Here is a 15,991-nt window from a genome sequence, read left to right on the forward strand (position 1 = left end):
CGTCAGAGTCCAAAGGTGACGCTCTTGGGTTCAGTTGGGGCAGAACTACTGGAAATGTACGTGTTTTATCACAATCCTCGAGTTTTTCCACGTATTAAAAATACCTCTAATTAAATAAAAGTGACAGAGACTTCAAATAAGTTAGAGTCAGTTTATTGATTCTGTTGGTCACCTTCATACAACCATACAAAGAAAACATACCAGCATCGTGGTCCCCAGGTACAGACAGGCCTATATATATATATATATCCATTAACATTTTCCCATTCATAAATCACACAACAACCCTCAGTTAGTACCCTCTTTTATACACTAACCATGGTCCAATCCCATACAACATACAGTGTACATTAATGAAGATGTAGCATTCATTAATCTCAAAGAAACCAACACATTTCATATAGAGACCCCTTCTACCCATCTCAATGGCATACTGGCTTTTCTTTTAACCTCATATATGCTGTTTTCTTGGCATTAAATAAAAGACAAGAATCAATTATTGTTTTGAGCTCAGTATCCAGTGACTTCTCCTTATTGCACCAACACTTGACTGAGAGTGTTTTTCTTTGTTAAGTGTCCATTTGTGTGTACACCTAATTATCATAAACATCCATCACGTTATGACATTATATGTAGTATAACCTGCTTGCTATCGTCTTGCAGCCTTGTGCGGAGAAGATTCTCTCAGTTTTGGGGATATACACTAATTCTTTGGCCACCTTCTTTGCCACATTGTGGTCTGGCTGAAGTCCTTGGGCCTTCATCTCAGCCAAGACACACTGGACGACGTGACTGTACTCCAGAGGCAGAAATGGGATGAAAAAGTCCACCAGATGCTTGTTAATCAAACTTGAATGCTTCAAGCCACCTACAGGAGGAGATAGAAAGAATACCGCCAAAAGTTTTTTTTTTTTTAAAAAGCAAGGTTTTTTAAATTCTATTTCTATGTGATGACTTAAACAAAAGCAATAGTGTACTCACTATTTTCATTAAATGCTGATACTGAGAGATTTAGTTCCAGGTCCCAAAGCTTGATCTCTTTTTGATCTCTTCCTTCTTTCCAGAAATCTAAAGTTTTCTGTGTGATACTTGCCCCCCCAGCATTGCTAGGAGGATGATCCACAACAGGAAACATATAAGAATTGGTACAGATTCCACAGGTAAATTAATCAAATATAAAGCAATAATTGAAGATACTTAGTGGTTCTTGATTACCACCCTTCTGTGGTCCAATAGCAATTTTAAGGTCTGCCTGGTCAGATTGTGTTCATCCTCTCACCTGAGGAAGATGAAGATGGCTTTCCGATAAGAAACTCCATCCAGTTTGTTGTAGTGCTCCAGGTACGGCTGAATGGTGTCAATCAAGCCGGGATCCATCTTTTCCATCTCATCAAAGATGAACATGGAGCGTGCACAGTTGGTGACATTGTGTTTGATCTGCTGATGTAACTGAGCCTGAAGAGAGACGGAAGCATATTTAATTCACACAAAAGGCCAAAAATAACAGATTTCACTCTGTTTGAATTGTACCTATCATACCTTGTAGGTCTCAATCTCACTTAAATATCGGAAGTGATGATCAGCTGTGAAAATATGGACAAATTTGCTGTCCATTCCCTGTGAGTAGATGTTTTCAGTGATCAGTCTAGCAGCAAAGTTCTTCCCTGTGCCGGTCCGTCCGTGCAGAGACAGAACCAGAGGCTTCTGTGGGTTGTTGTTGTTCATGAATCCAGTCACAGTGTTCAGGATGACGTCTGCCGCAATGTGTTGACCAAACAGTTTGTTTTCCAGGTCATTCTTAAGACCTAAAGAGTGCACAGGAGAGATCTATAATCACTCCGAACATGTTTATATTTGGCTCCCTGGAAGGTTATTTAGAATTTGTATCTATATTAGACAATGAATGTGACCAACAGACTGACACAGTAAATTCAAAATCAATTCATTACTTGTTTATTATGTCTAGTTACTACAACACAAATAAGAGCAAGAACTGAATTGTTTAAAACCAGGGTTTCAGAGACAGGAATCATACATCAGAATGCACAAGAATAATGATTACAAACCTCAGAGAAGTAAAAAAACAAAACAAAAACTAACAAAAAAAACAGCTTGAAGAAAATACGGTAAAAAACTCTCAAATAGTAACAGTAAGTTAACCTCACTTGAAAAACTGAAAAAGTAGAGTACAGAAGTGTTTAACATAAAAAAATGTCTCAAAGTTTCTCATGTTTTAAGGTTGGTAAGTATGACTCAAGACTATATGTACAAGTGAACATTTACAGATTTCTGTCCCTTCAAGTAACAAACATACTAACATGACTGTCTTCACATTTGCATGCCTCACCTTCTGCTTTGAAGGATATCCATGTTGAATCACAGCTTTCCTGTGGATTGTACACTTTCTTCCAGAACTTCTGGAAAAAGCCAAACATTCCTTCGAATGGATTAACGGTGTTCACGAGGACACTGGTTGTCATGATAACGTGAAACAGCAAATATATTCGCACTGCTTTCATCTTTGAATACCAGTTAGTTCTTTTGGGCAGCAGATTTTTACGTCTGATAAAACAATCTCACCACAATGAGACCAAACTTGTTCAGCTGACTGAAACCTCCTCTAGGGCAATCACTGCTGTCAAAAGTAAACCAGTCCAGCAACTTTTGTCACCAGTGTGAACGTGTTCCTGTGAAAACATTTCCGTACTCACCCTATAAAAAGGGGAAGTTAGATTTAAATGATCATTTGAATGCAAGCCAAAGTGCCACCACGAGCCTCAAAAGTCAGAATACAAACTTTAAGTTGAGAGCTGGTGAGGTCGGCTTGTAAACCTGGTGAAGAAATTATACTTTGCTTCAACTGAGTGTATCATTGGGTGTCAATTAATTTGTATTAAATCAAACAACCCCACAGCAAACATAGCTACATAGCTTTAGTTACATAGCTGGAAATAAAGCAACATTTCATAGATTTGTTTCAAGTTAAAAGAAAGTGAAACCGGAATATGATATCACAGCTACCAGCAGAGGGCAGCTGCACACAGCAGATGAAGGTTTGCATGTGATGAAGGTAATCTCATTCATCTTTATTGAGAATCTTAATCCTCATTGTTGATGAAAGCAAATTCACTTTTTGTGATGTAATCTGTCTAATAAAAAGGCTGCAGGAAGCTGTATGGTGACAATATGTATCAAACTGTATGTGCAGTCACATGAAGAACATTACAGTCCTGATTTCAGGTGTCTGATTTCACAGCAGCAGAGTTCATGATCCATAAATCAAGTTGGCTAAACTAATTCAAAATATAAACAGGTTAAAAATGATGTACATCTTTCTAGCTACAATACAGCAGAGTACAATACAGGGAAGAAAAAAGTAAGTGAACTTGGTGAGCAGCTCTTTGGGGTCTCCTTCTTTTCAACTCTTTCTCTTGGCTGGTAGTTTTTCACATTCATCTCATGATTTAACGTAGATCCAGGTGTTAATAAGGTCTCAAGAAGAAGAAAATAGGCTTTTAAATGTAAAACTCTGCAGACTGTATAGTTTTTGTATCCCTCCTCTACTTTTGTGATGTAAAGGTTAGATGTTGATCACTTTCTTCCTCATTTTGAATGTTATTAAAATCAATTAATCAGTTTATTTTACTGTAAGTTATATTCAAGACACTGACTGGCAATGTACTTACAAGGAAACAACAAATTAACAATAAACTAATTTTAAAAAGTAACTACTGGAAATGAACCTCTTTTATCACAATCGTCAAGTTGTTCACGTTATAAATACCTCAAATGAAACAAAAGTGACAGACACTTCAAAAAGGAATTGGCTTTATAAGGAAGGGTCAGTTTATTGATTCTGTTGGTCGCCTTCAGACAATCATACATAAATTATAGACAGGCATATATAAAACGTTTCTCACCTGTGTGGATTCTTGTATGTTTTTTTAAGTCGCCACGAGAGCTGAAAGTCCTCCCACATGTTTGGCAAGAAAATGGCCTCTCATCTGTGTGGATTCTCATGTGCTGCTTCAAGAGGGACTTTAACTTACAAGTCTTTCCACATGTGCCACATCTGAAGGACTTTTTACCTGGGTCAGTGTTATGTTGAATGTCTGATGAGGTAGAGTTTTTTGCATTATCACTGTGACTTTTGCTTCTGTGATGTCTCTTCTTTGGCTCTCCATCTCCAGCTGAACCTGACTCTCCATGTTTTCCTCCTTTTTGGTCTAGAGTTGTTAGAGAGGAGCTGTTGGTCGCCGGTTGGTTCTGCTTCCCGGTGGTCACTTTTCCTCATAAGTTGGAGTCAACATGACGGTATCCGTCCCCACCTTCAGTACAAGCTGCTCTCCCTCCTGACTGGTGCAAAGTTCCTCCTGTTCCTCTTTAATCTCTGGGTCCTCTTGGTCCAGACTGGAGTTCCTCTCCTGGTTACAGAGCTGCTGGTCAGCGAGAGCCTCCTCCTCCTCTCAGACATGTTGCTGTGGGAGCTCTGGAGGGACAGAGAACAAAAGACAGAGAATATTTAATCAACCAATCAACTTTTATTTATCCTCCAGAGATTATTGAGAGGCAACCCTCATTTCCAAGGGCACTAAGGCACACAGAACAAAGGCAGAATAACAAGTAGAAATACTCAGAAAGTTTCAATAACTTCCAGGTCTTGTGACCCATTGACTCCAAACCATTGCCGAGTTGTATTAACACACTTAACTGGGTGATTAGGACACACCTTGTTATATGGACTTTGGTGCTCCACGTATTTGCCATTAATGTTTTCATTAATTTAAAATCTACATTTTTTCCAATAGATTCCATCTCATCTGACCCACTGACTCAACATCAATGCCGAAATGTCTTCCTAATAGGTTGAATGAGATACACCTATTTCGATTGAGTTTTAGTGTTCCTCACGTTGTTCGGAGCGTTTAAGTTCTAAAATCATCATTTTCTGAGAGGAGTTTCGCCGCGGTCTTCTACAGAACGCAGCCCAGCCGTGCAGCTGAAACGCGGGCAACACTCGTTTGTTCGCTCGATGTGGTGGAACGTGGCTGCGATGCATCTGTCCCCCTTTGTGGCCACTGCAGGGCTCTGAACGTTACTGTTATCAAAATAACAAACTTTTACTCACCTATCCTGTGTAACTTTACTCGGGGTTTCCAGCAGATATCCAGCATGACGCGCTGCCGATCGATCTCTTCCTCGTACTGGACGATCGTTGTTTTAAAAACTCTGAAAGAGTTTGTCAACGAGCGACTAAATGCTGCTGCGGAAGAAATATTCAAACTCTCAACTGAACTCATTGGTTTTTTTTTTAACTCGTCCAATAATGAGCTGCGCTGTGACTCTGTCCCGTCTTCACTTCATGCATTACACTCATGCAGCTAACGCTACTAGCTGCTTCTGTTTACTTCCGCTGGGTGCCACGTTCTAAAGCTCCGACAGGGGAAGTGCGCCGCGGAGGCTTTTAGTTCCGCTTCAGACTGAAGACATTTAATTCAGAGCTTGTTAACATATCGGACTACAGTTTTAAACTTGAACAAAATAATTGGGCCAACAAATGAATGTTCTCCAGTTGCTAAGCAGACTCAAAAAGACTTTTAATTATTTTGTCCATTTCTTACATGTTATTTAAATTCATTTATTCAACTATATTTAACACCACCATCTCCAAAAGAACCAAATTGTTCATTAGGGTTTCAGAGACCGAAATCATACATCAGAATGCACAGGAATAATGAATACAAACCTCAGCAAAGTGAAAAAATAATAATTAAAAAACAGAAAATACATTTATAAAAACTGTCAAATAGCAACGGTAATAGACCATAAAATCAAAACAGACTGCAAATGTAGTAGCACTGTCCACTACACTTGCAATTTATTTAAGTTTATTGACAACAACATTTTGGCACTTGGACCTTCATCAGGTTATCTGATGAGTTGATCTAATGAATTCAGCAACTTAAACGGCACAAAATTTACAGTATTATTCTGACCATATGACAGATCTTGCTGATGTGTACGTTTAAATATATGGTGTACAACCTTTCAACATTCAGCACAACCAAAACGTAACTTTTACTGAGATAAGATAGTATATAAGTTTGTTTGAAAGTCTGATTTTGGGGAAATACTCGCACCACCAGAAGCCTCAAAATTCGAGTACACCATTTGTGTTAATATGATTGTTTGTAACTTTATTTAAGTACATACTGAAGCAGAATTTGCAGAATACATGATTTAAGTTGAGCGCTGGTGAAGTAGGCTTGTAAATCTGGTGAAGAAATTATTACTTTGCTCCAAATGGGAACACTGAGTGTGACAGGAGCAGAAGGGTTATAAGGAGCCCACCAACTCATTGTTGCCCCCTGGGCCTTCTAGAAGGTCAGTCCGGCCATGTCTGTAGATTCAACACCCACAGATTTGTGGTGAATATTGCTTAAATCATATGCAGGAGATGTTTCATAGCTGGAAATAAAGCAACACTTCATAGATTTGTTTCAAGTTAAAAGAAGGTGAAACTGGAATATGATATCACAGCTACCAGCAGAGGGCAGCTGCACACAGCGGATGAAGGTTTGCATGTGGGACAAACAAGTGAACATGAACTCTGACATCAAGGTAATCTCATTCATCTTAATTAAAAAGCAAACTCACTTTTTATGATGTAAACTGTCAAGTAAAAAGATCGGTTTATCTCTTTGGCTGAAGGAATCTGTATGATGATGATATGCATCAAACTGTATGTGCAGTTACATGAAGGATACATATATCACAGCCTGATTTCAAGTGTCTGATTTCACAGCAACGGAGCTCATAATCCATAAATCAAGTTAAACAGGTTAACAATTATGTACATCTTTCTAGCTACAATACAACAGAGTACAATACAGTGAAGAAAAAAGTAAGCGAACTTGGCAAGCAGCTTAAACTTTAACACCTGCCAACACTTTTCATGGTGGTCTCCTTATTTTAAACTCTTTCTCCTGGAAGTTTTTCCCATTAATCTTAAGATTTAATCTAGATACAGGTGTTAATCAGGTCTCAAGAAGAAGAAAATAGGCTTTTAAATTTAAAATGTTTTGTGTTGTAAAGGTTAGATGTTGATCACTCTGTTGCTCATTTGAATGTTATTTAAATCAATCAATCAGTTTATTTTACTGTAAGTTATATTCAAACCAATCAAAAGTCAACAAATTTACAATAAACTAATTAAAAACTAATTATATTAATAAATAAATAATAACTAACTAACTAACTGAATAGATAAATAAATAAATACATTAATGAATAAATAAAGACTGAATAAATAATTAAACAAATAATGACTAGGTGAGTAAGTAACTAATTGATAAATGGATTAATTAATTGATATTCAATAAAGACTAACTAACTTAGTACATGAATAACAACAAAGTAAATAAATAGATAAATTATGACTAACTTACAAAATGAATAATGAATAAATAAACAATGAGCAACTAAATAAATGATTAAATAAAATTTAAAAATAACAACTAACTAAATTAATAGGAAAATTAATAATGACAAAATAATACATAGATAAATAGTAACTAACTAAACAAATAAAACATACAAATAATTTAAAAGAAACGACTAAATGAAATATAATATTAATGGCTTACTAACTAAATATATATATATAAAACATTTTTATTACAACTAAATGAATCAATTAATAACTAACTAACAGTTAACCACTTTTCTCTTTAGCCACATTTTCATTACAGTATTTCGGTGTGGTTGATATGGGGATAATAAAGATCTCTGGCTAATCTTCACATATGACGCGGTGCTTATTTGCCAGATTCTTCACAGATGTTCAGTCCCCCTGACCTGAGGTTTTAAATCCACTCGGGGAAAAATTTTAATAAAGCTTTGACATTTTTAATTCAGCACCAGTCAGCTAGTTGTCTTGACCTCTTTTATATTTGGGGAGTTTGTCGTCTCAGCGACCTGGGTCAGGAGGAACCGCTGCTGCTGTGGCCTTTGAATCCCGTTGAGACGACGTATGTGACACTGAGCTATAAATACCGTCATCTTGACAGGACTTGACTTGATGTATTTGAAATGTGGTTAAATTGAATAGATGAGGTAATTCCTTCTTTTTGCTTTGTGTCACGAGGTCGACGTCTCTGGGATCCCTTTGACTTCACGTTTATGTTTTTGCTCTCAGGCTCGTCTGTTATAACAGAGTGAAGTTTATAGATACCAAATGTTTCCTCCTGTACTAAATAAACCCTCTTTACAGCCTCTGTAGCCCAAGAACAAGTTTAAACAAACTTTGTTGGTGACGTAAGGAGCAGTGGTCAATTCTAATATGTCACATGCTAGATACTTTGCTCCAGATCTCCTGATTTTCAAAGAACAGCTCCTGATCAGGATGGCGCTCATAAATCTGCCCTAACAAACTGTCTGGTTGAGGTACAAGGCAAACAAAGGGAGTTCGTTTTCTGCTGCCGCTGGTGTTTTTCCTTCCTCTCCTGCAGCCTGTCATTGTGACGCCGTGTCCTTCCTGGTTATGGACGGGGTCAGATTGTGCTCCTTGTGTTCCAGGATCAGGGCTCTTCCTCGAGTTCCTCGGGATGAGGTGGGGAGGGGGAGGGAAAGGTGCAGCGAGGGAACGGTTGACACCCGATGAAGCCCAGACTCCTCTTAGATAACTTGATTTGAGTTGTCTTTGATAATGACATGGAAAAAAGTGCAAAAGAAGCTCAAAAGTAGCCCAATAGCAGCACTATTGTCCAAACTGAAAGCAGTTTCCTGTCTGTACAAGAACAAAGTCTCCAGATTCCTTGTTGTTTTCCCTGAATATCAAACTTTTCAGTGCACTTTTCCTTTCGGGGCTAACGTGACGGTCTGGTATTACTGCAGAACAACGTAGCATGCAACTGTCAGGATTAATTCTTGATGTATTTGTGACAAGATGATAATTATAATTCAATATTCTTTGTAAATCCTGCTGTCTCTGGTCTGTTATTAAAGAACTGGTTGTCAACTTCAAGCAAAAATGGTAACTAATGATTGATTAATTAGTATTTAATTGGTCTTCTTGGTAAGTACTCCGTATGATGCTTCACTTTACTTATGGGTACACGAAAAGAGTAACTAATGAGTAAGTAATTAGTATTTAATGAGCCTGTTGGATAACTACTACTCCACAACTGTCCAAGTCTTTTCATGAACACTGTCCCGACGGCATCAAATTCAGAGTAAGCAGGTATGTACAAAAATAAACCGAGTTGATGAGGTGAAACATGAAATATCTTTGCGCTGTATTCATGTTTTACACGGCATCCCAGCTTTTTTAGGAATCAGGGTTGCTGTCTCCAAAGTCCAAAAACTAAATTAACTCCGGTGATGTCATTTGAGTAATTTTCACCACCTCCCTCCAGAGGCGAGGAAACTTCCTGATTAGTTAAGTGATCCTGACGTGTAATCACTGGAGTGCCCCTTCAGGGAGCCATAAGAAATCAGAAGGCTGAACGTTCACATTACGCGGACAGACGGGTCGTCATTAGCTGTGAGTGTAGCCGATTAGTTTTGCTGTTCATTAAAATATGAGTGTGGTGTCTAAATCCAGGACCTGAGCAGTCTTCTGAATAGTCATCGAGTAGGATAGAATACCTTCGCCTGCAGAGTAAAAATGTCTCTTCACTGTGGATGTTGGAAAACGATTTGGTGACTCTGACCGAGCAAAATGTTTTGCTTCTCTTAACATGTTAAACTCTGGGAAAACTCAGATCTTAGGTCTTTTCCTTCCCTCTCTTTTTGTCTCTCACAAACTTCTCCAGCGCCGGTTCATTCAAGTGGTTAAAGAACTGGAGAGGGCACTTGTCGAGGCGTCTCGAGGGGGGGAAACAGAGGGGGACAGGTCAAACTGTAATCCCACTATAAACAGAGGGCACTGCCACCACACACTGACCCCCCACTCCCCCTCGCTTCACCTCGTCTAACCCTTGTTGTAACCCCCCACCCTGCGGCAGCTCGAGCTGGATGGCCACTTAAAGAATCAAAACGAGGATCCAGAGCGCATTCCTGTGCAGTCAGCAATGACGAGGATCGGCAGAGAGAAGATTAGGAGATCAGAGAATTGATTGAGGGAGACACAAGTTGTATATAAAGTGAGCAGAGCAGTTAACTCAGGCTGGGTATCGACACATTTAAGACGGTGGGGGGGGGCTAAAAACTTCACAGGGCAAAAGCATTATAATGTTGTATTGTTAAAGGAGAATGATTATGCTTTTTTTTTGTTTTTTTATAAGTTCTTGTGACTGTAAAAGATCTTGAAAGTCCACACCAACAGGAAACTCCTCTCTCCCACCGAAAACACTGCTCCTCGAACGCCTCGTCGGTCGCCCTGCCGTTGATTCCTTGACGTCATGGAGTCACACGTTTGGATCAGTTAGTTTGGTGTGTAGGAAAAGATTTCACACAGCTGCTCTGTTGTTGATAGTGATGCTGGGTCAGGCATGAGTGAGCAGACCAATCAGAGGAGACTGAGTCTTAAAGAGACAGGAGCTTAAAAAGAGTGTTTGAGACGGAGCTGCAGCAGTGGACAGTACGAGACAACTGATGTGTTTTACAGCAGTAAAGTATTCAAACTTATTCTTGTAATTACCCGAAATAAAATAATGAGCCTCAAAATGCATATTATGTCCTTTAAGATGCATTCTGGTAAAAGGATCCTGACTTCAGATTATGAAAACTACTCAACAATAAGGTATTCTACACATTTAAAGATCAGCATAATAATGTTTTACTTTTTATTTCTGTTAAACATCTGGTTGGGCAAATTGAACCTTTCAAAACATATAAAAGTCTTACTGTGAGTATGAATATTACAGATCTGTGTTAATGAAATATTACAGAAACTAAGGGGGATCCTAAATAAATAAAGAAGTAATAAACAGTACAAACACCTGACAAAGTACCCAAAACTGCAGCTACTAGACAGAGTCCTTACTCATTTGTGTTTGAGTTGTTATACCCCTCACCGCCACCAGGAGGAGGTCACCGCTTGCATCTGCCAAGTGGTTTTTTCCCTTCACAGTTTGGAAATTGATGTCTTTTGGGAAGTGCAGAGCACACAAATAACTGAATTACTGTAACTACAAACATTTCAGCACCGTGGTAATGGAAACTACAACAGAAGGGGGGAAAAAAAAGAAAACAGACACAACATTAGAGTGACCAGAAATACAGAATCATGAACAGTGTTTGTTCGTTTTCTAATAAAATGAGGCTGTGGTTTGAAAAATCAGTGTTTCTGTCAGCAACCCCTCCTCCTCCTATATGTTTTTCTGCCTTTTTCACTGTTGCTAGTATTACACGGTGGCGGAGGAAGAATTTGGATCCTTTACTTTAGTAAAAATAATAATACCACACTGTAATAATACTCTGTTACAAGTAAAAGTCTTGCATTTAAAATGTTTCCTCATTCAAAGCATGCAAGTATATTCAGAAAAATGTATTAAAGGTATCTGAAATAGGAGAATGTCCAATGTGACTATTCAATTATAATATATTATTAGATTGTTATAACTCATGCATTTAGGCCAAAGCATCAATTTAATTGACGATAATTTTGATTTTGGCTTTTCCTTGTGGATCTTTAACTGTTTTTGCAATGTTGTGTGTACATCCAGCACTTTGTAACTGATTTTAATAGTAATAATCAATTAATATTCTTGTTATGTTGTTGCCATTGTTATTTATCATTATTCCGATTGATTGTTTGGTTCGTAAATATTCAGAAAATTGTGAGAGATGTTATTGTAATTACCTCCAAAGTGACACCTTTGCAATGTCAAAGCAACGGTTCATAAATAATCAGAAAGAAAAGCAGCAAATCGCCACATTTGAGAAACTGGAGCCTCGAATATCATCCAAGGTATTCAGCTGGTTTTAAAGAAGCAAAAAACTACTATACATCCAAAGAGTTTTTGGTATTATGAAGAAATAATGTTGTTTATTTGCCCTCAAGTCATTTCAGAATTAGAGACTTTTGTTGTTGTTGTTCATTGATCGAGACTCCCAATTAAAGAGAGACGTTGGGACAATTTTAGGACAAAGTGTTCTTAACGAGGCTTCAGGACATCTCCAGTCGTGTCTTGGATCAGAAAAAAATTATATTTTTGACAAGAAGTCGCTACGATTTCCAGCTGTGTTCCTGACGGCAAAACTGGGTGACCTTGGCACAAATCCAGACATTTTTCTGGCAACAAAAAATAACAGGATAATTTGACAGGAAGTTTCATTTTCAGCTCTGACCAAAACAGGTATTTTAAGCTGATGCAGTATCATTTCTTAACCCTAACTGAGTGTGTGTGTTTTTTGGGGGCCTAAAGCTAACCGCAGCTGTCACAAGAGAGATGAATATATTGAACTTAAAGAAACACAAAGTCACATTTACCAGATTGGAGTCTTGTTGGATGTGCTTGTTATTCTCAACTTCAGGTGATGGTTATAAATCAGTTCAAATGCAGGTTTAAGATCTCGTACGAGTGTTTTATGTGGCGTCGGAGGTGAAGTTATATCACCTATTTTCATGAAAGTGTTTTCACACATTGCTCGTCTGTCATCTGAAATGGATGGTGGTCACCGAGGGGTCTTGTTTTGCTTACCAATGGATCCCCACCACGGAGGAGAAGTTAACTCATCTAAAATACGGCACAAATCACCCAAAACACTGGAGAAAATCCTTCTCAAACCAAGAATTTAAACCAACTCTGCGTGTGCTCTATCCTCCGTTTCTTTTACATCACAAGTCGACGGAGTGGATAGAAACCTTTATGGACGGTGACCCAGGAGACCGAATGAGTCCGTCAAACAGGCCGAGACACGGCTCAGGGAGGAAGGAAGAGTCCATTTGACACAGATAACCTGAACCACCTGCTCTGAGGGTCTGAACTACTGTACCAGCCTGGAAAGTCATTCAGAAACGGCGTATGTAAACGTATATGAGTCCAGATTACAGTCCGCTCCCTGCAGGAACGAGTTGTGGTTTTCTCCTGGCTGCCAAATAAATGTCACGGCAGCGTTCGTCCTGCAGCATTAAAAGCTGAATGTCGTCCAGCAAAACAGGAACGCAGACATCCCAGCATGCAACAGGACAACACAGAGCAACAAAGGGATAACTGGAACTCTGAGACTGAGGGGGAGCGTACGCTTCAGCAGCACAATGCTCGCCGTCATCCAACAAACATGAGCCGTGCCCTATTGTGTCAGGAGCCCCTGTAGTCCACTATGTAAACATCCGCCCTGTACCCCATCGTGACTATATTCAGACCGCGAACAGGAAGTGATCTCATACCCAACGTCCGCCTCAGCCTTCCTCTCTCAGGTGGTCGACGTTCCTGGCAGCCGACCTCCCAAACCAAGAGAGGGCGGGGTGAAGGAGCGCAGGGTCCAGCCGTGGAGGGACGAGGTTAGGCTGGACTCTGGACTGGACTGATACCGCCAGAATACGTTGGCACCTCAGTTTAATATTCTTCTATCCTCCAGATTAGGGATTAACTGATTTGGCCCGGCTGATTAGTCTGCACACAATTTAAAAAGCATCTCAGCCGGCGCTCCAAGGAGTTCGATAAGTCATAGAAATGATCTGAATCTTCAAAGTAACAACTAAAGTATTGAAATAGATGTAATGTAGATGTAGATGCCTTCAACATGTAGGTACAGGTCTTGGGGAGCACAACTGCATGACGACTTCACATTAAGCTGCATGTAATCTGATAAACTGCCTCCAGTGATGTGGTTAAGTTGCATTGTGGGTAATGTAAGCACCATGTTTTTGAAAAGCAGTCCACACTTTTGACGTTGCAATCCAATCACACCGCTGGACTTTATTATGGACAGTTTAAAAACAAAATGATCAAAATCTAACCTTTCTTTTTATCCACAAACAAATGTTAAAGTCCTTTTTGAAACCTTCATTACCCACAATGCAACTTATGCAGACATCACTGGAGGCATTTTATCAGATTGCATCCAGCTTCCTCTGGAGCCACAATCGACTTCATACTTCTTTTTCACATATGCAGCAGTTCTCCACAAGTCCTGAAACAGATACTCTTAATATGTAAAATTGTTGGAATTACCCTTTAAGTACAGTACATGATTGCAGACTGTGTGTGTGTGTGTGCGTGACACAGTTGTCTATGTGGCAGAGTGTGTTTTAATGTTTTAGTACAGGCTGATAAACGTTTTTTTGGCTTTGTCCCAGCTTGAACCTCACAGCTCCTTCATCAGGTTTTACGACTGTCAGCCAAGCATGTGGGTCCTTTTTCCTGGACTTTATTAGCTCCCTGCAGGTTCTTTGGCCCGGCTTCATACTTGTTCTGTTGAAATCACTGGAGCTGAATGTGGTCGACCCATAGTATACATCGGGGACCTACATGTAAATATATAGAATTTCATTTACATGTACTTTTTCAACTTTTTTTTCTCACGTACTCTACAGGTGACTTTCACTTTCGCAGAGTAACATTTTAACGCGATATCTTTAAATTTGACTCAAGGGTGACTTCACTTTTTACAGCACTCCTTAAAGGATTTGACATGTTTAATGGAATTACATCCTAATATATGTTATAGAAGAATAATACAATACTAAAAGAATCAACATCCACTTTTCTTAATGTCACACTTTAAGGAGATGAATCACATTACATTTCCAAGTTGAGGATCCAAGCTCCAAAACAAGCCGTAAAACGATGCGAGCTAATCAATCCAGTGTGCTAACTAAAGCACTAAAGCTGAACAGTGGTATTATTTATTGTTTTTAAAACATGACAAATCTGACTTAAAATCCATGAGCTGCAACCACAACGAGAAAAAAAAAGCACATAAAACATGATTAATAGCTGCTTTTATCGCTATGTGGCAAGGAAATATGATTATTACAAATGTGTTTCTTTGATTTTTCTTTGAGTGACTGTGTTTCTGTGAGGAGTCTTGAGGTCACATGACCAAAAGCAAACAGAGCTCTGAGTGTTTCGAGGTGACAGCTGAGACGAAAAGGTCTGTTTGTCACGGGTGGAAAACAGTGAAAGGACAGGAACAGCCAACCACACCTGTGCTGACCTTCAAGGTAACCGGCCCCTTTCAGTCTCGTTTGCTCGGGTGTGTGTTTGTGCGAGTATGTGGGTTAAAAAGCTAAATAAACACACACTGAATTGGGGTCTCAGATTCTTCAAACAGGTGTCCAGAGTGGCGAGTTGAGCACAAAGCTGACTCTCGTGTTAATAAGCAGCCACAGAATAAAAACAGAAATGCTCAACAATTCAATCAAAGCAGCTGATCAGAACGTGTGATGTTAGGAGTCGCTACCTCGAATGTGATCGGTGCTGAACTGAATCTGAACCGGATCTAATGGCAGAAGTGAACTATCTATCCACCATCTGTGAACCCCTGCTGTGAGAGGAGCTTGGGAACAACCTGCCTCGGACAGAAACGTGACGGATGAAATGAGGAAACCCAAAATAAATGAAAGGAGGAAGCAACAGCGGGTGGGTTGGAGGGGTGAGAAACAAACAAACACAGGGCTTGTTTTACACCCACCTGCTCCACTGGAGGTCACTTATCAGCTACTGACAGAACAGACCAGAGTTTGACAACTGGCAGGTGGACGGAGTGACTATCAGTCTCAACTAAAACACCAGGTTAAGTGTTGGGAATGTCTGGTTCTGCAACGTGTAGATACCTCGAAACTTTACATTTGTTTAGGCGGAATTTTTAGTTTTATGTTGTAGAAACACAGTGCTTATGGCTTGGTAAGGTTTAGGCACAAAAGACACTTGGTTAAGTTTAGGAAAAGATCATGTTTTGGCTTAAAACACCTGGTTTTTAACACAGAAGAGGCTGTAAAATGTTAAAAGAAAAGTCCCAAAGAAAACTACATATTTTTGTTGCACAATCATGGGTGAAAATGTCCCGATGATATGTTAAAAACACACCAACACACTCT

The 15,991-nt window shown here is 39.2% G+C and overlaps 1 protein-coding gene across 1 annotated transcript; it reads right to left on the reverse strand.

Moving 5' to 3' along the window:
- Positions 1-123: 123 nt before the first annotated feature.
- LOC119030168 (torsin-1A-like) lies at positions 124-5,447 on the reverse strand. Its single transcript, XM_037117557.1, has 6 exons — positions 5,129-5,447; positions 2,348-4,489; positions 1,540-1,805; positions 1,280-1,455; positions 982-1,106; positions 124-868 (listed from the first exon to the last, which is right to left on the reverse strand). The coding sequence occupies exons 2-6, from the start codon at positions 2,517-2,519 to the stop codon at positions 627-629; spliced, it is 981 nt and encodes a 326-aa protein (XP_036973452.1). The 5' UTR covers positions 2,520-4,489; positions 5,129-5,447; the 3' UTR covers positions 124-626.
- Between the last annotated feature and the right edge of the window lie 10,544 nt (positions 5,448-15,991).

The sequence above is a fragment of the Acanthopagrus latus genome, chromosome 12, assembly GCF_904848185.1.
Source record: "Acanthopagrus latus isolate v.2019 chromosome 12, fAcaLat1.1, whole genome shotgun sequence".
NCBI classification, from domain to species: Eukaryota; Metazoa; Chordata; class Actinopteri; order Spariformes; family Sparidae; genus Acanthopagrus; species Acanthopagrus latus.